The sequence below is a fragment of the Phaseolus vulgaris genome, chromosome 8, assembly GCF_051622355.1.
Source record: "Phaseolus vulgaris cultivar YP4 chromosome 8, ASM5162235v1, whole genome shotgun sequence".
In the NCBI taxonomy this organism is placed as follows: Eukaryota; Viridiplantae; Streptophyta; class Magnoliopsida; order Fabales; family Fabaceae; genus Phaseolus; species Phaseolus vulgaris.
This window is the reverse complement of record NC_143505.1, coordinates 544859-566842: the sequence shown is the minus strand read 5'-3', so window position 1 is coordinate 566842 and position 21984 is coordinate 544859. Positions and strand designations below refer to the sequence as shown.

At 35.1% G+C, this 21984-nt stretch overlaps 2 protein-coding genes across 2 annotated transcripts; both read left to right on the top strand.

Moving 5' to 3' along the window:
• Positions 1 to 7481: 7481 nt before the first annotated feature.
• Positions 7482 to 15241, top strand: LOC137827059 (T-complex protein 1 subunit zeta 1). Its single transcript, XM_068633268.2, has 15 exons — positions 7482 to 7781; positions 7883 to 7946; positions 8060 to 8195; positions 8943 to 9094; positions 9235 to 9282; positions 9427 to 9519; positions 10988 to 11094; positions 11947 to 12061; positions 12283 to 12369; positions 12978 to 13182; positions 13330 to 13424; positions 14003 to 14071; positions 14165 to 14272; positions 14392 to 14510; positions 14829 to 15241. The coding sequence occupies exons 1-15, from the start codon at positions 7648 to 7650 to the stop codon at positions 14902 to 14904; spliced, it is 1608 nt and encodes a 535-aa protein (XP_068489369.1). The 5' UTR covers positions 7482 to 7647; the 3' UTR covers positions 14905 to 15241.
• Positions 15242 to 16396: 1155 nt separating this feature from the next.
• LOC150025325 (2-alkenal reductase (NADP(+)-dependent)-like) lies at positions 16397 to 20620 on the top strand. Its single transcript, XM_090294440.1, has 5 exons — positions 16397 to 16861; positions 17194 to 17374; positions 19274 to 19440; positions 19738 to 19820; positions 19997 to 20620. The coding sequence occupies exons 1-5, from the start codon at positions 16631 to 16633 to the stop codon at positions 20373 to 20375; spliced, it is 1041 nt and encodes a 346-aa protein (XP_090150566.1). The 5' UTR covers positions 16397 to 16630; the 3' UTR covers positions 20376 to 20620.
• Positions 20621 to 21984: the final 1364 nt, after the last annotated feature.

Genomic DNA, 21984 nt, shown 5'->3' with positions numbered 1-21984 from the left:
GGCCGACCCCTATCATCGTTAACGTCCAAACCAAGGTCAGCGAAGCTAATCCATCATTAAGAATTAGGTAATGCAACCCTAAGTGGTATCCACCTCGATAAACGGACCCAACAAGGTAGACCCATTGGAATAATATAAATAGCACACATCCCAATGAGTAAGAGACGTCATTTATTACTGTTCACCTACCTGAGAGCTGACCACCCGCTTTACTGACTTGAGCGTCAGAATGCCTTCGTAGGTACCCTTACCCGAGACCGAGCGCCGAAGGAGAAGAAGGAGGACGAGAAGAATCCCAGCTCATCAACCATTCACCTGCCCAATCGAAGGAAGGAAAAGAAGACTTCAATAATTCTTTAGGTCTCATCTCCCTAGATCTCATCTCCCTAGGTCTCATCTAGGTCTCATCTCCCTAGTAAGAACATCTTTTAATTATGAAAGAGCATCAATCTTTTAAAATGAATATTAGTTCAAATACAATGATTTGATTCTAACGAGTAGAAATACTTTCTTTCTATTTAAGTAAAAGTCAAATTAAGTGGTGTGATTGTACCAGGTCTTTGACTGTGTCGGCTTAACCGAAAGTGAATAATTAAGTACAAATAATGCTTCTGATTAATATTTGTAGTAGCCGTTAGTATTGGAGTGCAGCACACGGGTTCGTTTTGTAACTATTAGTAATTAATTTTTATTTTTCTTTGTTTTTATAGGGGCTTTTACAGGGATAAGGGTGTGCTATTAGAGCCTTTTACCTTGGTCTATAAAGTTTTAAATATTGAGTAGGTCCAATTTGGAAGATTTTGTTCCAAGAATCACAATCTCATGCAAGGTGGTTCATGATCCAATGGAGTGGGATGTGGAGAAGTAGCCATGAACAATTACAATATTTACTTTATACTAGATTCTGCAGTCCACGTACAAAAACATGGGGTCATATTAACCTCACATGAATTTCATGGTGCTAACAGTCAAGATTCTTCTCATCCACAGATCCACATGGGTCTGCCAAATTTCAAAACCCATCGACATGCCAAAGGCTTTTCATCTTTATTCTTTGGGTTGATGATTCCCTCCTTTCTTTCTTCTCCTTTTTCCACCCTCTTCATCTTCAAAGATAAAACCAATGAATGAGACAATGAAAAAGAAAGATAAACCAACGACTGAGACAGTGAAAAAGACACCAAAATGCTCTAACTTACGAACTATTCATTCTTAAGATAAAATTTACACTTACTTATATAGTGAAATGTTCATATTTTTAGTTGATATAAAATTTCTAATACCCTCTTCTTATGTTGAGAGTCAACTCGTGTTTAAGATTATATATTTAGCGAGTGACTTGATAAGTTTGACAAACTCTTGCTATGATGTGTTCTAAATAACTCTGGTGGACATGGATTGGATTTTCCAATCTAGATCCAATCCAAATCCAAATAAGTGGATTGGATTTAAAATCCAAATTCCACTTTAACTATATTAAATATATTTGGATTTTTTTAAAATATATTTAAAGTGGATTGAATCCAGATTAAATCCACTTTGTTAATTATATTAAATTCACTTTGTCAATTACATTAAATCCATTTTGATATGGATAAAGACTGACTTGGCTCGAACTGGGCCTAAGCCGACTCAACTTGAACACAGACCAACTAGGCTCTACATCGGCTCCGACCCAGACGACTCGACATCGGTCCGGGCCCGGACGACTCGACATCGGCTTGAGCCCAGAAAACTCAACAGCGGCCCCGACCCGGACGACTCGACATCGGCCCGGGCTCGAACAACTATACATCGGCTCGGCCCGAACGACTCGACATCAGCCCGGGCCCGTTGACATCGGCTCAGGCCCGTTCGGCTCAACATCAGCTTAAGCCCGCTCGGCTCGACATCGGCCCGAGCCCAATCGGCCCGAGCCTGGTCAGCTCGACAGTGGCCCATGCCCGCTCACCTCGACATCGGCCCGGGCCTACACAACTCGACATTGGCCCAGACCCGCTCGGCTCGACAACGACCCGGCCCCCCTCGACTCGACATAGGCCCGGGCCCACTCAACTCGACATTGGCCCGAGTCCGGTCGACTTGACAACAGCCCGGGCCCGATCGACTCGAAAAAGGCCCGGGCCCAGTCGACTCGACATCGGCTCGAGACCAGTCGCCTCAACAACGGCGCGGGCACAGTCGGCTCGACATCGGCCCGGGCCCAGTTGCCTCGAAATCGGCCCGAGGCCGCCCGACTCGACAACGGCCCAGGCCCGCTCGACTTGACATCGGCTTGGGCCCGCTCGACTCGACATCTGTCCGGGCCCAGTTTGCTTGACATCGTCCCGGGCCCGGTCGACTCGACATCTTCCCGGGTCAGCTCGCCTCGACATCTGCCCGGGCCCGCTCGACATCTAACCGAGCCCAGCTTGCTTGACATCGGCCCGGGCCCAGCCGGCTCGACATCGGCCCGGACCCGGTCGCCTCGACATCGGCCCAGGCCCAGTCGTCTCGACATCTGCCCGGGCCCACTCGCCTCAAAATCGGTCGAGTCTCGCTCGCCTCAAAATCGGGCTGGGCCCGGTCGACTCGACTTTGGCCCGTGCCCGGTCGACTTGACATCGACCCGGGCCCAGTTGACTCAGCAATGGCCCGAGCCCGCTTGACTCGACATCTGCTCGGGCCCAATTTGCTTGACATCGGCCCGGGTCCGGTCAGCTCGACATCGGCCCGGGCCTAGTCGACTCGACATCTGCCAGGGCCCGCTCGCCTCGAAATCGGCCCGGGCCCGCTCGCCTCGACATCGGTCCGGTCCCAATCGTCTCGACATCGACCAGACCCGCTTACTTCGACATCGATTTGGATTCGCTCGGCTCGACATCGGCCTGGGCCTGAATGACTCAAAATTGGCCCGAGCCCGCACGACTAGACATCGGCCCGAACTCGCACAACTCAACATTGGCCCAACCTCGAATGACTAGATATCGGCCCTGGCCCCCTTGGCTCGACATCGGCTTGGACCCTCTTGGCTCGACATCAGTCCGGGCCCGCTCGGCTTGACATCTGTCCGGGCCCATTCAGCTGGACTTGGGTCAACTTTGCTTAACCTGCGCCCGAATTGTCTTGGCTCAACCTGGATCGGGCAAAGTCAAAATCCAACCCAAAATACAAATTGGATAATCCAAAAATGTATTCAATTCATATTTAATCCATATCCAATTAAATGGATTGGATTTGAAATCCAAAAATATGGATTTGGATTTGAAATAAATCCATTTAAATGGATCAAAACTAATATGGATTTGGAAAATTATAGATTGGATTTTGTAATTTGGATTTTTTGTCCACCCTTAAACTCTGGTAACATATATTAAAAAGTGAACTTTTAAGTTCAACCCATCTTTATAAAATCAATTTATAAAATAATGTTTGCACCCAGTTATATAATATAAAATGCTGTTAGATCTTTAACACAAATCACTAAATATTTTTTTCAATATTTCTTTATGTATGAAGTAATTATTTTTTTAACTACTAATGAAAGAATAAACTATTTCATAAACCATACATGCCTTTTCGTAAGAGAGTGATGTACTTTGACTAAGCACATAGATTAACTCAATGAATGATTCAAATGGAAAATTTAGTGAGGGCTTGTTGGAATTATCCTTCAAACAATCCAAATGATGTTCATCTTAGTGTTTTTTTTTCAATACTTTTATGTTGAACAAGTTTCTTATGTGAATTTTTTTCAGCGCAGTACGAACCCATAATGAAATTGCATAAATTAGGCCGGAATTTCACAAGTTTCGGTAGAGGATAGCCTTGGTTTTTACAAAATTTCTTAAAAATTCTTCCGGAATGGTTTTTTCCTGAAATTCCACCCAAGAATCTGCACTGAATTTGGGACAAAACGCGACAGATTTCAGGTCAAACGGATGAGTATTTACCCACGAAAAAAATCAAACAGTTTTACACACAAACGAACCTTCCTTTCAGCCCTGGCAGTGACGAATAAAAAATTTATTGCCGATCTTGTGGGACGAATCTGGGGCTCAAACCTCAGGCAAAACTCAAAAGACACAGTGACGAATGTCTGGTAAAAATTTCAGACCAAAATACCCAAGGAGTAAGGCGCAGTAAGTCCCAGACCGAGAGTGAACAAAACCGGTTTTCCGAAAACAAAACGTCCTGGCTTTTCTTCCCCGTATCTTCTTTTTGTGATTCGTTTATGGACGTTCCTCCTTGCCTGGGTGCAAACAACATACGAAAGTGCTTGTGTGATTTTTTTTCAGCGCAGTACGGACCAAGAATGAAATTGCAAAAATTAGGCCGGAATTTCACAAGTTTCGGTAGAGGATAGCCTTGCTTTTTACAAAATTTCTTAAAAATTCTTCCGGAATGGTTTTTTCCTGAAATTCCACCCAAGAATCTGCACTGAATTTGGGACATTATGTTGAACAAGTTTCTAGTACCTCATACCAAACACACACAAAGTGTTAGATAAACATGTATTCATGGTAGAGATAAGTCAAATCTAAACATTAGTGTTCACACATGTTGAAGACTAAGCATTTTCTATTTTATTTTATTTTGTAAAATGACCACTGATTGTATTAAAAGTATCAATTATTTTGTGAATTTTCCAATTGTGTTAGATAAAAATTATGATATCAAAAACTCCTAAATGAGAAAACATATAAGAAGAGGTTGTTAAGTTTTATGAATTAATCTTTTGACTAAAAATATTTAACACATAGTGTGAATTAGGAACAATTTATATTTGTTACTGGTTTACAAATCAAAAAATATTTTTAATGTCCTTTGTTATTTTTTGTTGTTTTGTGTTATTAGATAATGCACTAAAGTCTCATGTTGACGAGTACTTTACATATATTCATCAAGATTTGATGAAAGTGGTTTTTACTTGATACTTAAACAAGTAGAAGTATATGTTGCAAATCATAAACTACTCACTCTTACAAGAATCTAATACTTTCTTGTAATAAAAATTAAAATTGTTTAATGTTTATTTAGTGTTAGTGAAAAAGTTATTTTTACTCATATCAAGTTTTATTTTTTATTGATAAAATATTCAATCACAAAGGTTAAGCTATCATCACTTATTTATTTTCAATTAACTTAAATCTAGTTCTCCTTCAATATTTAACAAAACAATTTTTTTCCATAAGAGTTTAAGTCAAAGAAATCAACCAAACCCATAAAACCCTTAGTTTGTGATGAGAATCAAATAAATGAGGCTTTTATTAATGGAGGAAGAGGACATCCACCCTCACATTTGAAGTTCTTCCTTCTAGTCTTCTCAAAACTAAAAGAAGACATAAAATAAAGATGAGGCCCAAGCCCAAAGCCCAAAGCCCAAGCCCAAGAAGGCCAAAGCCCAAAGAGCCCAAGTCCATCCCATGAGGGGCAATGCCAAGCTTTGAAATACTCTTGTATAGTTTTAGGAGGTGTGGTTATTAAATAAAGGAGTGTGAAAATGTAAAATAAAGTCACATTACCCATGTGACTTAGGAGAGTGGTGTAGGTGTAGTTTTTGGGAGGTGTCATAGTAGAAAAAGGTCACACCTCCCATGTGACTTGTTTTTTGTGGGAATTTCAAATGAGTTTATTTGAAATTTCCCACCTATTTTTCAGCACCTTAGGCTATAAATAGAGGTGCTTCCTTTGTAAAATTCAGATTGGAATTAATCTAAGAAAATTCTACTCAAATTTTGAGTGAACTTTGGAGAGCTTTGAGCCTTCTTCTCTAGTCTTATCTTGATGGATCAATGGAGTCCTCAAGTGGCGGCATCACTCTCATCTAGGAGCATTCCACACTTCTAGTGGCGAGATCATCCATCCTCCTTCCATCTCCATGAGCATTTCTTCTCTCCTTCCTTTCTTCTTTGTTAATTCTTTGTTCTAAGCTTGTTGTCTTGTTTTTGGTTCGGCTGTTCTTAATTTTCCAGCACCTATGTTTTGTTCTTTGCCTTTTAATTTCATTTTGTTCGGTTGAAATGTGTTCTTATGCAATTCTGTTCGGTACTTCTTAATTCTACCTCTTTTGTTTGGTTCAATTTGACTATAATTGGTTCATCCAAATGAGTTTAGGATTTGGTACTAGTTTTTGGTGAGTTCTTGTCTTAGAACAATGATCAAACTCTAAGAAAAGTGCCTCTATAATGTCCAACTCAAGGTGATTCCTAAGAAGGTCAAGAACCTTTCTCTATATGGCTAGTGGAATCACATCAATTTGCTTTACACTCACAAATTTATGTATCTTAAAAACATTGTTTTGTCTCCTAAATTCTGAATTTATGTTTTGAAAGAATATTCATGGAAAGGTTTTAATCACATAAACACATATTGAGCTCATCTTATAATAGTAGTATACCTTGATGAATTCTTAGGTCATAACTTTGATTAACTCATTTGAAAGTTATGTATGCATCTAACTCTAATGACACAATCATAAGTGGATTTTTGTTTCACCTGAACTAAATTTCAATTAATATCATTGTATTTTTTATGTGATAGATTCTTCCCATATCATTGTATTTTCTATCTCATAATTTATTATAATTATTGTTAAAAGTCACATAAAAAGAACTCAAATATCAAATAATTCATATATAATTTTTATAATAAGAACAAGTAGAGTGTATTTACAGTGAACAAATATCACTTTCAAGTTCTTCATAAAAAAAAAAGGAATTACCAAACACATCTCACACAAAATATATGATAACGTATTAATTTTAAATACGTGGAGAAATTATAAAAAAATCTTAAAATTAATTTCTCCAAAAAAAAACAAAAGTTATCCAAAAGTATTAGCTAAATAGTAAGTTTCATCTCATTTTATTTATCCATAAAATACGAAGAACATTTGAAGTTAGCTAGACTCCACCAGGTAGAAAAGGTATGAAAAAGTAACATAATACAGTTTTTTTCAATGATTGTTACACATGCTTCGACAATTTTATTTTAATATAAGAAATATTTTAAGATGTTTCAAAGTTATATCTTTTCCGAAAACATATTTTTGGAATGTATTTACATTGTTTTTAATTTTTTTTTCGTAATATTTTTTTTTATTATGAAGTATTTTAGAATGATAATCCAAAATAGTTAAAAATTAACTACAAGTAATAAATTGTGCATAGAAATCATCATTTCCAAAAATACATATTTTTAGTATGTTATAAGGAAAATGATGTTTAGAAATAAATATATATAATAAAAAGTAAATTTGTAACTAAATAATATAAAAAAATAAAAAAATAATAGTATTGAGAGTTATAATATGATTGTATAAAAAATATGGATTGTGTTTTTTTTAGAAGCATAGATGTTTTAAAATGTCATTTTGTGGTTGCAATGTGGGAGAAGGTGAGTGAAGAAAATATAGGAGTGCATGAAGAAATTATCGAGAATTGGGCTACCATCTAAAGCCCAGAAAAGTGTCCCAAAAAATAAAGACCTCATAAACGACATGGCGTATTTCTGCGCTGCTTAAAAACATAAAACGAGGATTCAGCTGCCGTTTCACTGCGAGTTGCAAAGACTGAAACCCCTAGAGAACCCCACTTCCTCTTCACTGCTTCCGTTCAAGTTGTAAGCACTCGTTTCATTCAGTCGCTGTTTTTTCTTCTCTCGAAAATGTCTCTGCGAGCGCTGAACCCTAACGCCGAAGTGCTGAACAAATCGGCGGCACTGCACATGAACATCAATGCCGCCAAGGGTTTGCAAGATGTACTCAAAAGCAACCTCGGTCCAAAAGGAACCATCAAAATGTCTCTCTCTCTTCCTTTCTCTTCTATATTTTCCATTTCGTTTTCTTCTTCTATTCGTATCTGTTTACGTGTTGTTGTTTCTGATACACTCTTTGATTCAGGCTCGTTGGTGGCGCTGGTGATATTAAGCTTACCAAAGATGGCAACACTCTCTTGAAAGAGATGGTTAGTTTTTTTTTTTCTTCATTTTTTTCTGTTATTAATTGAGATCTGCTACTACGAGCACTTGAAAACCGTTACGGCGGAACGTGTTTTGATCTTGTTTGTTGTGATCTCAGCAAATCCAGAACCCGACGGCGATTATGATTGCGAGGACCGCTGTGGCGCAGGATGACGCTAGCGGAGACGGCACCACTTCCACTGTCATCTTCATTGGCGAACTTATGAAGCAGTCGGAACGTTACATTGATGAAGGTTAGTGAGTTTGAGTCTCTGTTGGAGTTTGCATTTGTTTCTGAGTTTTTCTTTGCATTGCTTGTTCTCTTTGTGTGTTCGTAGGCGTACACTCTAACATGTGACTGTTTATCTTTATCCAGCTTTCCAGCTTTATTAGTATGAACTTTCTTACTGTTTTTTGTGATTAAGTGGTGATTTCTTGTGGTTAGTTGGTTTTTTTATTAGAGATGAGGGTATTTTTTGCTACAGAGAGAAGAGGTAAAATGCAACTAGGATGACGATATGATAACCTTTAAAGTAGATTTTAAAAGAAAGAAGACTATTTATCTATATGAACAGTTTTATTACTATGAAACTGCCGTTAATTTTCTACTGGTGGTGATTTCTTATAGTTATTAAGGGAAAATTTTTGAGAAGACGATTTTTTGGCTTGAGAGAAGATGAAAAACGCTACTAGGTGATGGTACAATATCCTCTAAAACAGATTTTAGAAGAAACAAGACTGAATGCGCAAAAGATGTGAGAACATGAGTGTAACTAGGGAGTGCAGTTTCTTTGCGATTCAGCAGGTGTGATCCCCTTCACAGTTGAAACGGCCATGAATTGTTTACAAAAGAGAGGCATTAAATGCTATCCTATTCTATTCAGTTGTAGGATTTGGGGCAAATAAACATCCTCAAAATGAGGGATGAGCCTTTCTCGTTTTGATGCCTTATCTGTCATTTCATCCTTTGCTAATGCTGAGATGATATATGGATATTCTAGGTATGCATCCACGCGTGTTGGTTGATGGTTTTGATATTGCAAAGAGAGCAACTCTGCAATTCCTTGAAAAGTTTAAGACTCCTGTTGTGATGGGTGGTGAGCCTGATAAAGAGATTCTCAAGATGGTAGCTAGAACAACCGTGAGGACAAAGGTAAAACTCATTTTATATTATCCGTTTTTTGCTCAAATTTGATCATACATTGATACTGCAGACAGAGTGAATAATAACTTCTCAACATAACTTTTTAACACGCATGATGTTCTCACCGTATATTTCCTCATCATTTGCAGTTGCATGAATCACTTGCAGATCAATTGACTGACATAATTGTTAATGCGGTGAGTTTATATTGAATTTTAGACATTTTAACTTTGATTCCTTATAAATATGAAAATTTTATTTTCATGTTTGTTTGGTTATTTAAAGATGTACATTTTGCTGCTTAATTGACCCGGAACTTTTTGTGGTTTTTGCTATGATAGGTTTTATGCATCCGGAAGCCTGAGGAGGAAATTGATCTTTTTATGGTGGAGATTATGCATATGCGACACAAGTTTGATGTTGACACACGCTTGGTATGTTTTATGAATGACTGTTTGCAGCCACACTTTTCCAGTAATTTGTATACTATTTTGATAATTTTTTTAAATTTCATATTACATATATTGTGTACAACCTGGATGTTCACGTTATTACATTTCCATCTTTTGACAGCATCTAAAATTCTCAACTTAATATTAGTCAAGCATAAGTTGGGATGTGATGAGGAATAAGTTTGCCTATTTTTTATGATAGTAACAGTTTATCAAGGACTTGACTTTGTTTTGGTTGAAATCATTATGCTTATCTTCCTTTGTTGAAAACCAGTCAGGGTGGATTTTCTCTAAATGCAGGATTGAGATCTAGTTAGTGCATGATAGTTTCGTGTTGAGAGGGACTGTTTGCTTGTTATGATCAAAAGCTATCCATCTTGTGCTGAAATCAATTCATATATAGTTTTGTTGTTATTATAGCTTTAATTATTACAGTTTGGTGCTCTCAGCTCAGTTATTACCAAATATGAAAAAGTTTTTAACATTTAGTCTATAGTTCTTGTGCATTTGGTATGTCAATCTTTAAGCTTTGTTGCTCATCTTGCTTTATGGATATAGATTCATATCCTGGCTAATATAAAAAAAATCTGTACTTGTAAAAGAAGTTTTTAACAAGAAGCTATTTTAAATAATTTTCAATCATATTTTCCCTCTTATGTACCATAAATCAAGAATTGATAAATTAAATCCATTTCTACTGTCTCCTACCAAGCATTTCTTTGTTCACTGCCATTCGGTGTATATTGAACAGGCTCGCATTCTCCTAGATAGTAGTTAGTAACTCAGTATAGCAAGTTGATGAAGGGTAAGGGTAGTTTTTCATCATCTTCATCTTTGAATATATCCTTCAGACCATTTTCTAAAAGTTTGGAATCTTGATGAGATTCGAATTTAACCTCTGGGCAGGTTATCCTCTTATTGCATAAGTTGTGCTGACATTCTTCACATCTTGCTTATCTCCTTGGCTAACTAAGATAGGCCATATAATTCATGGTCTGTGTGCTACTGTAAGTCATAACTGATAACAATTGCGTTTGGTTGTGATTACCAAATTGATAGTTGATAGTGGCCTTGTGTTTAATATGTTTCTCTTGAGAGAAATAGCCAGAGGAAGCATTATGAAGAGAGCTTCTATAGAGAGCTGAAGCATAGTTGTAGTGGACTATCTTCTGATTAGAGAGCTTCTGAACTCAAATAAATAAATCATGAAAAACAAAGTAAAGTAGAGAGTTTCTGTTATTTATAATTTTTTGAACTCAAATAAATCATGAATAAACAAATCTATAATACCTGGGCTCTGTAGTAGCAATATCGCAAATAGCAAACCATATTTAACTGTAACTTACCTTGATTGTCTTACTTCAGTTATAATTATATTATTTTAATGCACCTTATGTTTTGGGTTGTGCGGTTCTTGCTCCCACTCAGTTCATTCCTCTGTATTTTCTAGGTTGAGGGTCTTGTCCTTGATCATGGTTCAAGACACCCTGACATGAAGCGTCGGGCAGAGAATTGCTATATCTTAACGTGTAATGTATCTTTGGAATATGAGAAGAGGTAATCAGCCTGATATTTGTCAATATCTTCCAATTTGTGTTATGGCTGTCATTTGATTCCTTTTACCTGTAATCCAAACATGTTAGTGCTATTCATAATTTATCACATTATCATATTTATCTAAGTATGACAGTGTGATAAATTATGAATGGTAGACATATTGTTGAAATTAATGTATAAACCGTTTAATTACTATGTATTGTTTTTAGTGTTTACCAATATCACATGTTATCAGTCTCTAGTCTCTATTTTGTTGATTGTGTATGTCTTTACTTCAGACACACTATTGTTTATGTTGGATAATAAAATCAGTAAGCTCACATGACATGAAATGTTACCATTAGTGCTGGTTTTATGTTTACTCTGGTTTACCAAGGTAGGCTTAGTTAACCTGAAACATAAAATGAGTAAGCTCACATGACATGATATGTTACCATTAGTGTTGGTTATATGTTTACTCTGTTTTACTAAGGAAGGTTTAGTTGACCTGAAACAAATAAAGTATTCATTTACTATGTAAGAAAATTAGGTATTGCCACATCAATTGTCTTTTCTTTTAATCTGAATTACCTGCTTTCTCTTTCTAGAAAAACCGGTTTTAACCTAGAACAAACCAAGCTTATATGTATTAATAAAGGGAAATCTATTTTTATTTATTTATTTCAACCATGCAAACTTTGTAATGGTAAAATTAATAATTTCAACCCATCAACACACTGTTTTGTCGACAGTTATATCACTTTAAGTCAATGATGTATATACATTGTGTGGTTTTCACTATCAGATGTTTGGCCTATCTGAACTATGTTTGATGTCTGTAAGACTAATGAAGTCAATGTTTTTTTCTCCCAGTGAGGTAAATTCAGGTTTTTTCTACTCAAATGCGGAACAGAGAGAGGCTATGGTTGCTGCTGAAAGACGGCAGGTTGATGAGAGGGTTAAGAAAATCATTGAACTGAAGAATAAGGTAGAGAAGTTTTGCTCCCTGTATGTATTGATTTTTACATGTTAATCTGGTCTGCTATATTGCCAATAACATAATAATGTTATTTCATGTTTCTGTAAAATAGATATACTAATCGTCTCTGGATTATTGTTGGAACCCCCTTTTTCTTGATCCATCTCTCATCAATAGCTTGATTTTATTTCACTGCTCCTGACTATATAACTTCATGTATGTGTATGCAGGTTTGCACTGATGATAATACCAACTTTGTTGTCATCAACCAAAAGGGAATTGATCCTCCATCACTGGACCTCCTTGCAAGGGAAGGAGTAAGTAGCATACCATCACATTCAGGTTTTTTAAAACTTAAATATTGGGAAGATGACTATATAATGTATAAGTACTCTTGGAAATTTCATTTCACTTTTCAGTTATTTAGGTAATGATGCACAAATAGGCTGAAAATGACCAGTAGGCATAATTTTCTTTTATTGGTTGAAGGAAGAACCCAGTTTGAAATGTCTTAAATATTCCAAATTAAAATACATAGAAAGTTATAAACATATTTTTGAAATTAATTGTTTTACCAATAAATAATGACCATGCCCCAGTGTGGTCTGATCAAATTGCTAGATTATTTACGCATGAAGTTTGAAGATAGTTTTTATTGAAGACTGTCGGTTTGCACTGATTCAGCTAAAACCAGGACCTGTCCCTAGGTTAAAATTCAGAGGTTAATTTTTTCTATGAGCGAAAGCCATTGGGTGATCCTTGAAGACTGTATGTTTTGATTATAATAATGTCTGTGATGTTAAATATCTCATGACACAAATTTCATGTTGCTAATGTAGCACGAAGTAAACTCTCATAAGCTGACATCAGTTGGACAATCCCTATCCTGTTTTTCATCTGCTTATTTTTTGACCTTTTGTGTTAGATAATTGGCCTACGGAGAGCAAAGAGAAGAAACATGGAAAGATTGGTTTTGGCCTGTGGAGGAGAGGCAGTAAACTCGGTAGATGATTTGACTCCTGAATGTCTTGGTTGGGCAGGTTTGGTATATGAACATGTCCTTGGTGAAGAGAAATATACATTCATAGAAAATGTTAAGAATCCTTTTTCCTGCACAATCTTGATTAAAGGTAAATTGTCCTTTCACCTAATCTGCGTTTGTTAATCAGATCCTTTTTTGCTATTTATTATTTTTGCTCTGACTTGACTTTTGAAGAAACTGTCATTTTATTTCCTGTAATGTATTTAAGATTTGCAATTCTGTCATGATGAAACAGGTCCTAATGACCATACTATAGCTCAGATTAAAGATGCTGTACGTGATGGTTTGAGGGCCGTTAAGAATACCCTTGAAGACGAATCTGTTGTCTTAGTAAGACATTTTTATGTCAATCAATTATTTTGATACACGAATTGTACATTTTTCTTTTGTAATATGCATGTTCATGCTATTCATATTGATTAACTCCATTTTCTTGTTATAGTTTCCTTAGTCAAATGAATTTACCCTATAGAAGAAATTCTGGACCTAGCATTGCAGCTACTGTGTTGTTTATAATTTATTAGATTAAAGAGAAAAGATTATTGTAGGATTGGACATGCTTTCAGCACGTTTATAACGAAATAAACCAGAAACTCGATCTCACATTATTGCAAATGTGTGCTTGAGTTGATTAATGAATTCAATTAGAAGAAAAATAATGTGCTTTTACATAAATTTAGGTTAAATAACTTGATTTGTTCCTACCCATCGTTGATTGAGTAATTTTGAGCTTATTGTTGAATCCACTCAAGTAGTTAATTGTTGGAAAGAAATCAGTACAACTACAAGGAAGCTTTTTACATGCGAAAAACCGAAGCTAAAATTAATATATCTCCAATAACGAACTCTTTGTGCAATTTTTTTGTGATTGTAATTGATTTGAAGAGAATTTTCTTTCCCATGATCAGGGTGCTGGTGCATTTGAAGTTGCTGCTAGACAATATCTGATGAACGAAGTTAAGAAAACAGTTGAAGGGGTAAATTACGAGTCTCTGGTTGTCCATGTTTTTCTTGTTTAATTGTATTTACTTATTCAATTTTCAACTCTGATGTTTATAATCTTGAAACAGCGTGCACAACTTGGTGTTGCGGCTTTTGCTGATGCACTTCTTGTGGTGCCTAAGACACTTGCTGAAAACTCTGGGCTTGACACTCAAGATGTGATTATTGCCCTCACGGTATACTTCCTTAAACTCATTCCACTTATCTTTTTTTTCCCTAATGTGATTGTATAGATATTCTCATATAAAATAGAAGAGTGATATATTATTATTGTACTTGCTGAATGGTGTTTCAGGGAGAGCATGACAAAGGAAATATTGTGGGGTTGAGCCTGAACACAGGTGAACCTGTAGACCCTGCAATGGAGGGTATTTTTGACAACTACTCTGTGAAACGCCAAATCATAAACTCAGGGTATGAATCTTGATCTGTTGACACATTCAGTTTGTTGTTTGGCTTTGAAACTAGGAACGTGTTAATACTAAAACAGTAAAACAGTGCCATTACTAATGGTATGGTGGAGAGTGAGTGAGGAAACGGATTTTAATAGCAGGGAAAGTGAAAAGAGAGAGAAATTTGATTTTTCCTTTTTAGAAGTCAATATTTCTCTTTTCTTTCAACTCTCTCCAAACAAAAAGTAAATACATTGTAATCTGTATTTTTTTTCCTCTCATATTAACATTACCGTAAGTGTGAGTTTTCCCCCCTCATTTCTTTCCTCCCATCATACAGGCCAGTTATAGTATCTCAGTTACTGGTGGTGGATGAAGTGATTCGTGCTGGACGTAACATGCGGAAGCCAACTTAGATGTTCTTGAAGCTCTCTTTTGGATAGGCTGTGTCGTAAACTGATGAACTTTCTCTATATTTCGAGGTGCCAGCAGTAATTAATCTGCTATAATGAAAAAGTTTCTGGGTTTTGTTCTTTCCCAGTTTATTATTTATTTCAATGATTTTATCATGTAAGTGTACTCTGACTGAATTTTGGGATCGTTTTGGATTTTGTAAGCATAATCTATTTTGTAGAAAATTAGTTGAGAGAATGCTTTTTACCCTGGAAAGTTGCTTGTTTTAACCTTTATAATTTTGTATGAAACTTGAATGGCATTGAATTCAAATAGTTGAAGAAAGATTTACTTTTTGAAGTTTACTCCAACAAATGTATGTATTGTCTGTACCTACATTGTAAATATCTGAAAAATCTAAATCTACTTTTTCATTTAATATACTTCTTTCACTATAAATGATTTTGTTATTCATTGATTTCTAATTAAGAGATACCTCAAACTTATGTTTATTAGTTTAACATGCATACGATTTAATGAAAGTTTAAGTTATTTTTATATTATTAATTATAGAATAAGAGACACCTCAAGTTTGAGTTATTTTTATATTATATTATTAATTTTTTAATGCGTATATAATTTAATTAAAATATATTGACATTAAGTTATTTTATATTATTATGTAATTATAAATTAATGTATAATAAAATTATTGAATTTTAAGAATCACATTTGGGTTGCCTTTAAAATAATTTTTTAAATAATTACCAATGTATTTTTTAACGATTCTATGAACTTAATCTCAAATTGTAGATGGAGATGCATTGTTCACCTGACCTATTTTCCAGTTGCTACATCAGTAAGTCAATTTTTTCAAGTAAAGATTTTTATTCAAGTTCTAGGTATAAAACAAAATTTTGCTAAAAATGCGAATCCTATGAATTTGTAAATAAATATTCGGAGATGAATAATCTGAATTAGGACATAAGATGACTTTAAATACAAATGAAAAATATCTATCGACACCATACCTTTTTAATATTTTTATTATTTAGAAAAAAATATATTAGTCATGTCAAATAAAATAAAAGTAGCGACCAAAAAACTAAAAGAAAAACTGTGGAAATACATATTTATAAGAAAATGTATTTATATATTTCCACTGTGTACTGGTGTTCCATTCCAAACAAAAAGTATAGTTTTGCTCTTACATGATTCTACTGAACCCAAGAGTGGCGTATGAGATTTGTACAGTACATAAATCGTATCACAATTAAAGTGGCGTATGAGATTAGTATATTGTATCACAATTAAAAATATATTAATTTTTTAAAACTCAAAATTTATTATATTAATTTTTATTGAAATTATAAAAATAAACGAACAAATTTCTTTAAATCAGTTATAAAAATTATTATTTTTATTTAAACTTATTTAAGGCATAATATATACATAAATCTTTATTATTAATTTATATCATATAAATTTATGTTTTTTTATTTTAAAGATTATATGTTTTTCCGTATTAATATTTGTATTCGTGTTTCTGCTAATTGGCGGTTGGAAGAAGTAAAGAGGGTGGTAGGTAGAATGAAGAAGACCGCGGCATCCAAATCTAGCTACTTGGAGAACGAGGTGATTAGGTGCACACGTCATGATTCAAATAAACATTTTCCACTGTTGAACTTTGAGCCAAGAACCAGTAGTAGTAGTTCTCTTCTCCTCATTTGAATTGGATCTTCTCCCACCATGGCAGAAGAAGTAGTGCAGAACAAGAAGGTCACATTCAAAGGCTACATAGATGATATTCCTAAAGAAACAGATATGGAGCTCAAGCTTTCAAATCTCGAGCTCAACCCTCCGCCGCAAGGCTCCGCAGCAATTCTCGTCAAAAACCTTTACCTCTCTTGCGATCCTTACATGCGCGGTCGCATGCGTGATTTCCACGGATCTTATATCCCTCCGTTTGTCCCTGGCCAGGTTACAAACCACTCACTGTTAGAGATTCCACATTAGTAGAGAATAGTACATTTAATAGTTTATAATTAGATGCAAAACTCATTTATAGTCAGGTTACAAAACACATTGAGTTTAGGACATTTAATAGTTTATAAATAAGTGTAAATCAAGTTACAAATCATTCACTGTTAGGGGTTTAGGGTTTATCGACTAGAGATTACAACATTTAATAGTTATGTAAACCTCACATTATAAGATAAAATTAGACTTAAAATCTTCTGATGATTTAATTATGTTATAATATGACGCCATGTGATACAGTGAATAACTGATTCCTGTGTGTTTTGATGAAGGCACTTGAAGGATTTGGTGTGTCGAAAGTTATACACTCTGATAATCCAAATTACAAGCCTGGTGATTTCATTACCGGGTTCACTGGCTGGGAAGAGTATAGCCTCATCAAAAGAACAGACCAGCTCAGAAAAATTCAGCCTGATGACCGCATTCCTCTCTCTTTCCACGTCGGTCTTCTTGGTATGTCACTCCCCTCAATTATTACTATCGACTTTCCGACACATGCTTTTTTCTTTATTTTGTTTGCTATTTGGATTTATATCTTATAATTTTACAAGTTTATTGTAATTTGTATCTGAATGTCAATGACGGGTAGGATTGGTATCTTTGCTTGTGCTTACTCATATGATTTATGAGTAAATTATCTATAGCTAATACTATGAGCTCAAATATTTCTGTTTCTAGTTAAGAGTATAGCAGTCTAAACACTATTATTCTATTGTGACTTGACTCACCTACCCACTTAGGGACAATTAATGCACCCTATAACAATCTCTTTCTTCATCATTGTCCTACTAGTAGTCAAACTCTTCGATTGTTACTTGACTCATCTAGCCTACGCGATCATGGTATAATTGATGTAACTTGTAACAATCCCCTCCTTCGTTATAGTCCTACTAGGAATTGTACTCTTCTCTTTGATTCTTACTTGGTCCACCTCGCTTACGTCGCAGGATAATTGATGTGATTTCCAATAGTTTCTTCTTCAACAATTGCGTGAAAAATCCTAGATTTGAAGATTCTTTGTATCAAATGTCTTTCTGAAAGGGGTTTCAAGTAAGTGTGTCCCTTTGTGGTAAAACAGTGGTACATGTAAGTCATAATTGTTGGTTGAGGAAAAGTGTACCTATGTGAAAGGAATTCATACTTGAAGGAAAGATTCTTAGGATTCCAAGTGAGTTTGAGTCTCACATTGAGTAGCAATGAGTAAGATGACAAGTATACAAGGAAATAAAACCTACAAAATTATTGTTTTTAGGTTTTGATTTGGAGGTGGTGTCATGGTCTCTTATATGGGTTGTTTCATGATTCATTGGCACCGAATCTCCTCAATGTGTCGATGGTTCGTCTTGGTGAGTGCAATATAAAGTGGACCTTGTATTGAAAGTTTGATACTAATGTGAAAAAAACTCACACTTCAGGAGGAGATTGTTAGGAATTCAAGTGTTAGTTTGAGTTCCACATTGACCTGTGAGTCTTACACTTATTGTTTATTTTATCTGTCTGTTTAGGAATAAAGTTCTGAAACCTGTTTCACAGCTATACTGAGAAAAACATCCACCACTTTTGTTGGATTCTTTTAATTCACTAAACAAGTGCTAGTTTTATTTGTCTTCAAATTCAATGTGTTATTCTTTGAAATATACAGTTATGTGTTGTCTTCAGTAGTTTTAAGGATCATAGACCAAAGTAAAATGTTAGTATTACTGATTAGAAAAAGTGAAGAAACAGTGGAAGAAATAGACTGAGAAATAGGTAAATCTCTACCCACGAACTTGGAAAATCATCTTTGCCCAATCTATAACCCAAAAACTAACCAGACTGGTCCTCCCCTCTCCTCACTCCACCTTGCCTAAATAAGTAGCTTCCTTCCTTTATCTGTGTGTGGCTCTTATATGTATTATAACATAATAGAATACCCTGCTATGTGTAACTTCCCTTTTTCCGGATTTTTAGCCCAACATCGCCCTGATTCATAACCGAGTGCCACCAGATTTGGATTTTAGTTTGCTGAAAGTGTTGATAGTATTTTTTTTTTTGCCTATAGATTCACTCTGTTGTTGAACATTATGGTCACTAATTGATAATGTAGGATTGCACCATTTTGAGCTTATTCATTATTTTCGTCTCCTCAGGTTGGAGGGAATCCTCTAATTTTAGAGAGTTCCTTTGTTTATATTTTATTCAATCATGTCTTCTATGGCACAGTTGTTTTGACCTTGCAAATCCTTTCAACATTCAGCCTCTGTGTTTTTCTTTTTTTTGACTTACGTATGGAAGTGAAATCACTTTCCATTCTTCTACTGGTGGTCTAGTTTGATAAATAATTAGCCATTCATTTTTTCTTTAATTTTATAGGAATGCCAGGTTTTACTGCCTATGCGGGATTTTTTGAGGTTTGCAGCCCAAGCAAAGGAGAATATGTTTTTGTATCTGCAGCATCTGGTGCTGTAGGTCAACTTGTAGGCCAACTTGCCAAGTTGCACGGTTGCTATGTTGTTGGAAGTGCTGGATCAAAGGAAAAGGTCAGCTTCACTAATGATTGCCAAAAGTAAAACTGAATGCTTGAATTAGTTGTTCCTTCATGTATACTGTTGGAAAAATCAGAAGTAATTCTCTCTTTTTGGTGTAGATACAAAATGGACAAGCAAATAATAGAAAATAGAGCAAATAGAATAATGACACCAAGAATTTTTAACCATGGAAAACTTCCTCAACTCAAGAAATAAAAACCGAGATATTGACATTTAGACACATGGATGCACACACAGATACTTGAACCTAGTACTTTGTTAATTTTCTCATTGAATTTGTTGTGTTAGGTTGACCTTCTAAAGAATAAGCTTGGCTTCGATGAAGCTTTTAACTACAAAGAAGAATTAGACTTGAATGCGGCTCTACAAAGGTTTGTGAACAATTGAATTGTTAGCTATTGTCTATGGAAACAAAATGGTTTTTCTAAAAGTGTTCTTGAGAAATAAGTTTACAACTATTTCTACTTCTCACTGGTTAGTTATCCTTCATGACTTTGACATTCAAAACTCCAGTCACAAACACAATTTTTCCTGGCTTACATGACAGGTATTTTCCACATGGCATTGACATCTACTTTGACAATGTGGGTGGGGACATGCTTGATGCTGCACTCCTTAACATGAAGATTCATGGTAGAATTGCAGTTTGTGGGATGGTATCTCAGCAAAGCCCTTCCAAGCCCATTGGAATATACAATTTATTCAACCTCATTTCAAGGCGCATCAGAATGCAGGGTTTTCTACAAAGTGATTACTTGAATCTATACCCCCGCTTTTTGGAAGATGTCTCAAATTACTATAAGCAGGGAAAGATTGTGTATATTGAAGACATGAATGAAGGCTTGGAAAGTGCTCCAGCTGCTTTCGTTGGACTTTTCCATGGCAAGAACGTTGGTAAGCAAGTCATTCGTGTTGCCCATGAATGATTTTTTCAGTATGGCTAGCTGAAGATTGATGTTTTAAACATATTTGGTTTAGTTTTTTGGATGCACTTGAACTGGGTTTGGCCTTACTTTATCACCTTCTGCCGTTAGGAGAAAATGTGAACTTTATGACATGCCTACTTTATCTAAAAGATAAAGTTAAAGAATAATGTATTTTTTACGGGGCGTGGTTGATTTGAATTGTTCACCCTGTTTCAATTAAATTTTTGCTCTTGGATTAGTTTCAAGTCATGCTCATCTTTTTTCTCTTATTCTAACTTGTGCAAATCCTTTGGTTTGTATGAGACTGATTATTTGATGTTTTCTTTGTTGGTTAGCATTATAGCTGGTTTTGGGATTTGACAGGTGTGTTTTTTAGTTGTTTATTGGAGGCTACTGGTCTGTTTGGGGAAGGCTAAGGGATATATGTACCCTTTCATATTTTTTTTTTTTTTCTTGCCTAGAAGATAAAGTAGCTGTTTTGGGTATTTGGCTCTTCTAAAATGAAAATATGTTTAAAATAAGATAATCAACAGTAGATACCTTCATGCTCTCACTTATTCTCCTCGCTTGAGACAAAGCTAGCATTGCATCTGGTGTGGTTAAATAAAACTACAAAGAAGATAATTGTAACTGTGAAAGAAATAGCTGAGAGGTATAGAGCTACGAAATTCAAGCCATGTTCTCTATTTGAGTTTCATGATCAGTTGAAATTAGAAAACTTCAGCATAACTGTTAAGACTGGGAATGTGGGCTCATGGAATAGCATATGACGACTGCTTCTTCCTCTACCTTTCCTCTACTTTCATACTAAATGTAAAAATACTTTTTTTATCCTTTTTTGTGTCATTCCATACATAAAGAAGATGTTTTCAGATTCGGAAGTGTTATTTAGATTTATAAAATTTGAAGATATTTTTTGGATTTGTGATAAGCCTATAAATTATGTAATCTGGATATATTTTGGATTATATAATTCGGAAGTTAATCTCATATCTAGAAAAGATTTCTGAATTATGTACTTCGGAAACTAATTATGCATTTGAAAAAAAAAACTTCCAAATTACAAATTCCAAGTTAATCTCATATTCAGAAAAGACTTTCGGATTGTATAATTCAGAAATTAATCACACATCTAAAAAAATATTTCTGGATTATATAATCTGAAAGCTAATCTCATGTATAAAAAAGATTTCTGGATTACATAATCTAAAAACTAATTACAAATGACTTCCAGATTACATAATTTGTAAGTTAATTACGAATTTAGAATTTTATATAATCTAGAATATTAAAAAAAATATTTTTAGAATGCAAAAATTTATAGGGTTGACACAAGATGCTGAGAGCTTCCTCATCGCACTTGTTAGGAAGATTCATTTTGGATAAACCCATTCAACATATTCAAATTACATGTGATACTTGTGTAAAGCAATTTCTCCCTGCACCATATCAAGCACCCAATTTCGATTTCTGATACACATTTTTAAATTCTATAAATTTTTATGTGGAATACATTTTTAATTTTGTGTTTCAGATTTTTTTTTTTGGAATGTATTCTTTTATTTTTTAATTTTATTTATTGTTCAGGATTTTAATTGCAGGTTAAAAT

Coding starts and splice junctions, on each gene's coding strand:
- LOC137827059 (XM_068633268.2), top strand. CDS start 7,648: ATGTCTCTGCGAGCGCTGAACCCTAACGCCGAAGTGCTGAACAAATCG. Junction 8,196..8,942: donor GGAACGTTACATTGATGAAG/GTTAGTGAGTTT, acceptor TGGATATTCTAG/GTATGCATCCACGCGTGTTG. Junction 9,095..9,234: donor GAACAACCGTGAGGACAAAG/GTAAAACTCATT, acceptor CATCATTTGCAG/TTGCATGAATCACTTGCAGA.
- LOC150025325 (XM_090294440.1), top strand. CDS start 16,631: ATGGCAGAAGAAGTAGTGCAGAACAAGAAGGTCACATTCAAAGGCTAC. Junction 17,375..19,273: donor TTTCCACGTCGGTCTTCTTG/GTATGTCACTCC, acceptor TTAATTTTATAG/GAATGCCAGGTTTTACTGCC. Junction 19,441..19,737: donor GTGCTGGATCAAAGGAAAAG/GTCAGCTTCACT, acceptor TTGTTGTGTTAG/GTTGACCTTCTAAAGAATAA.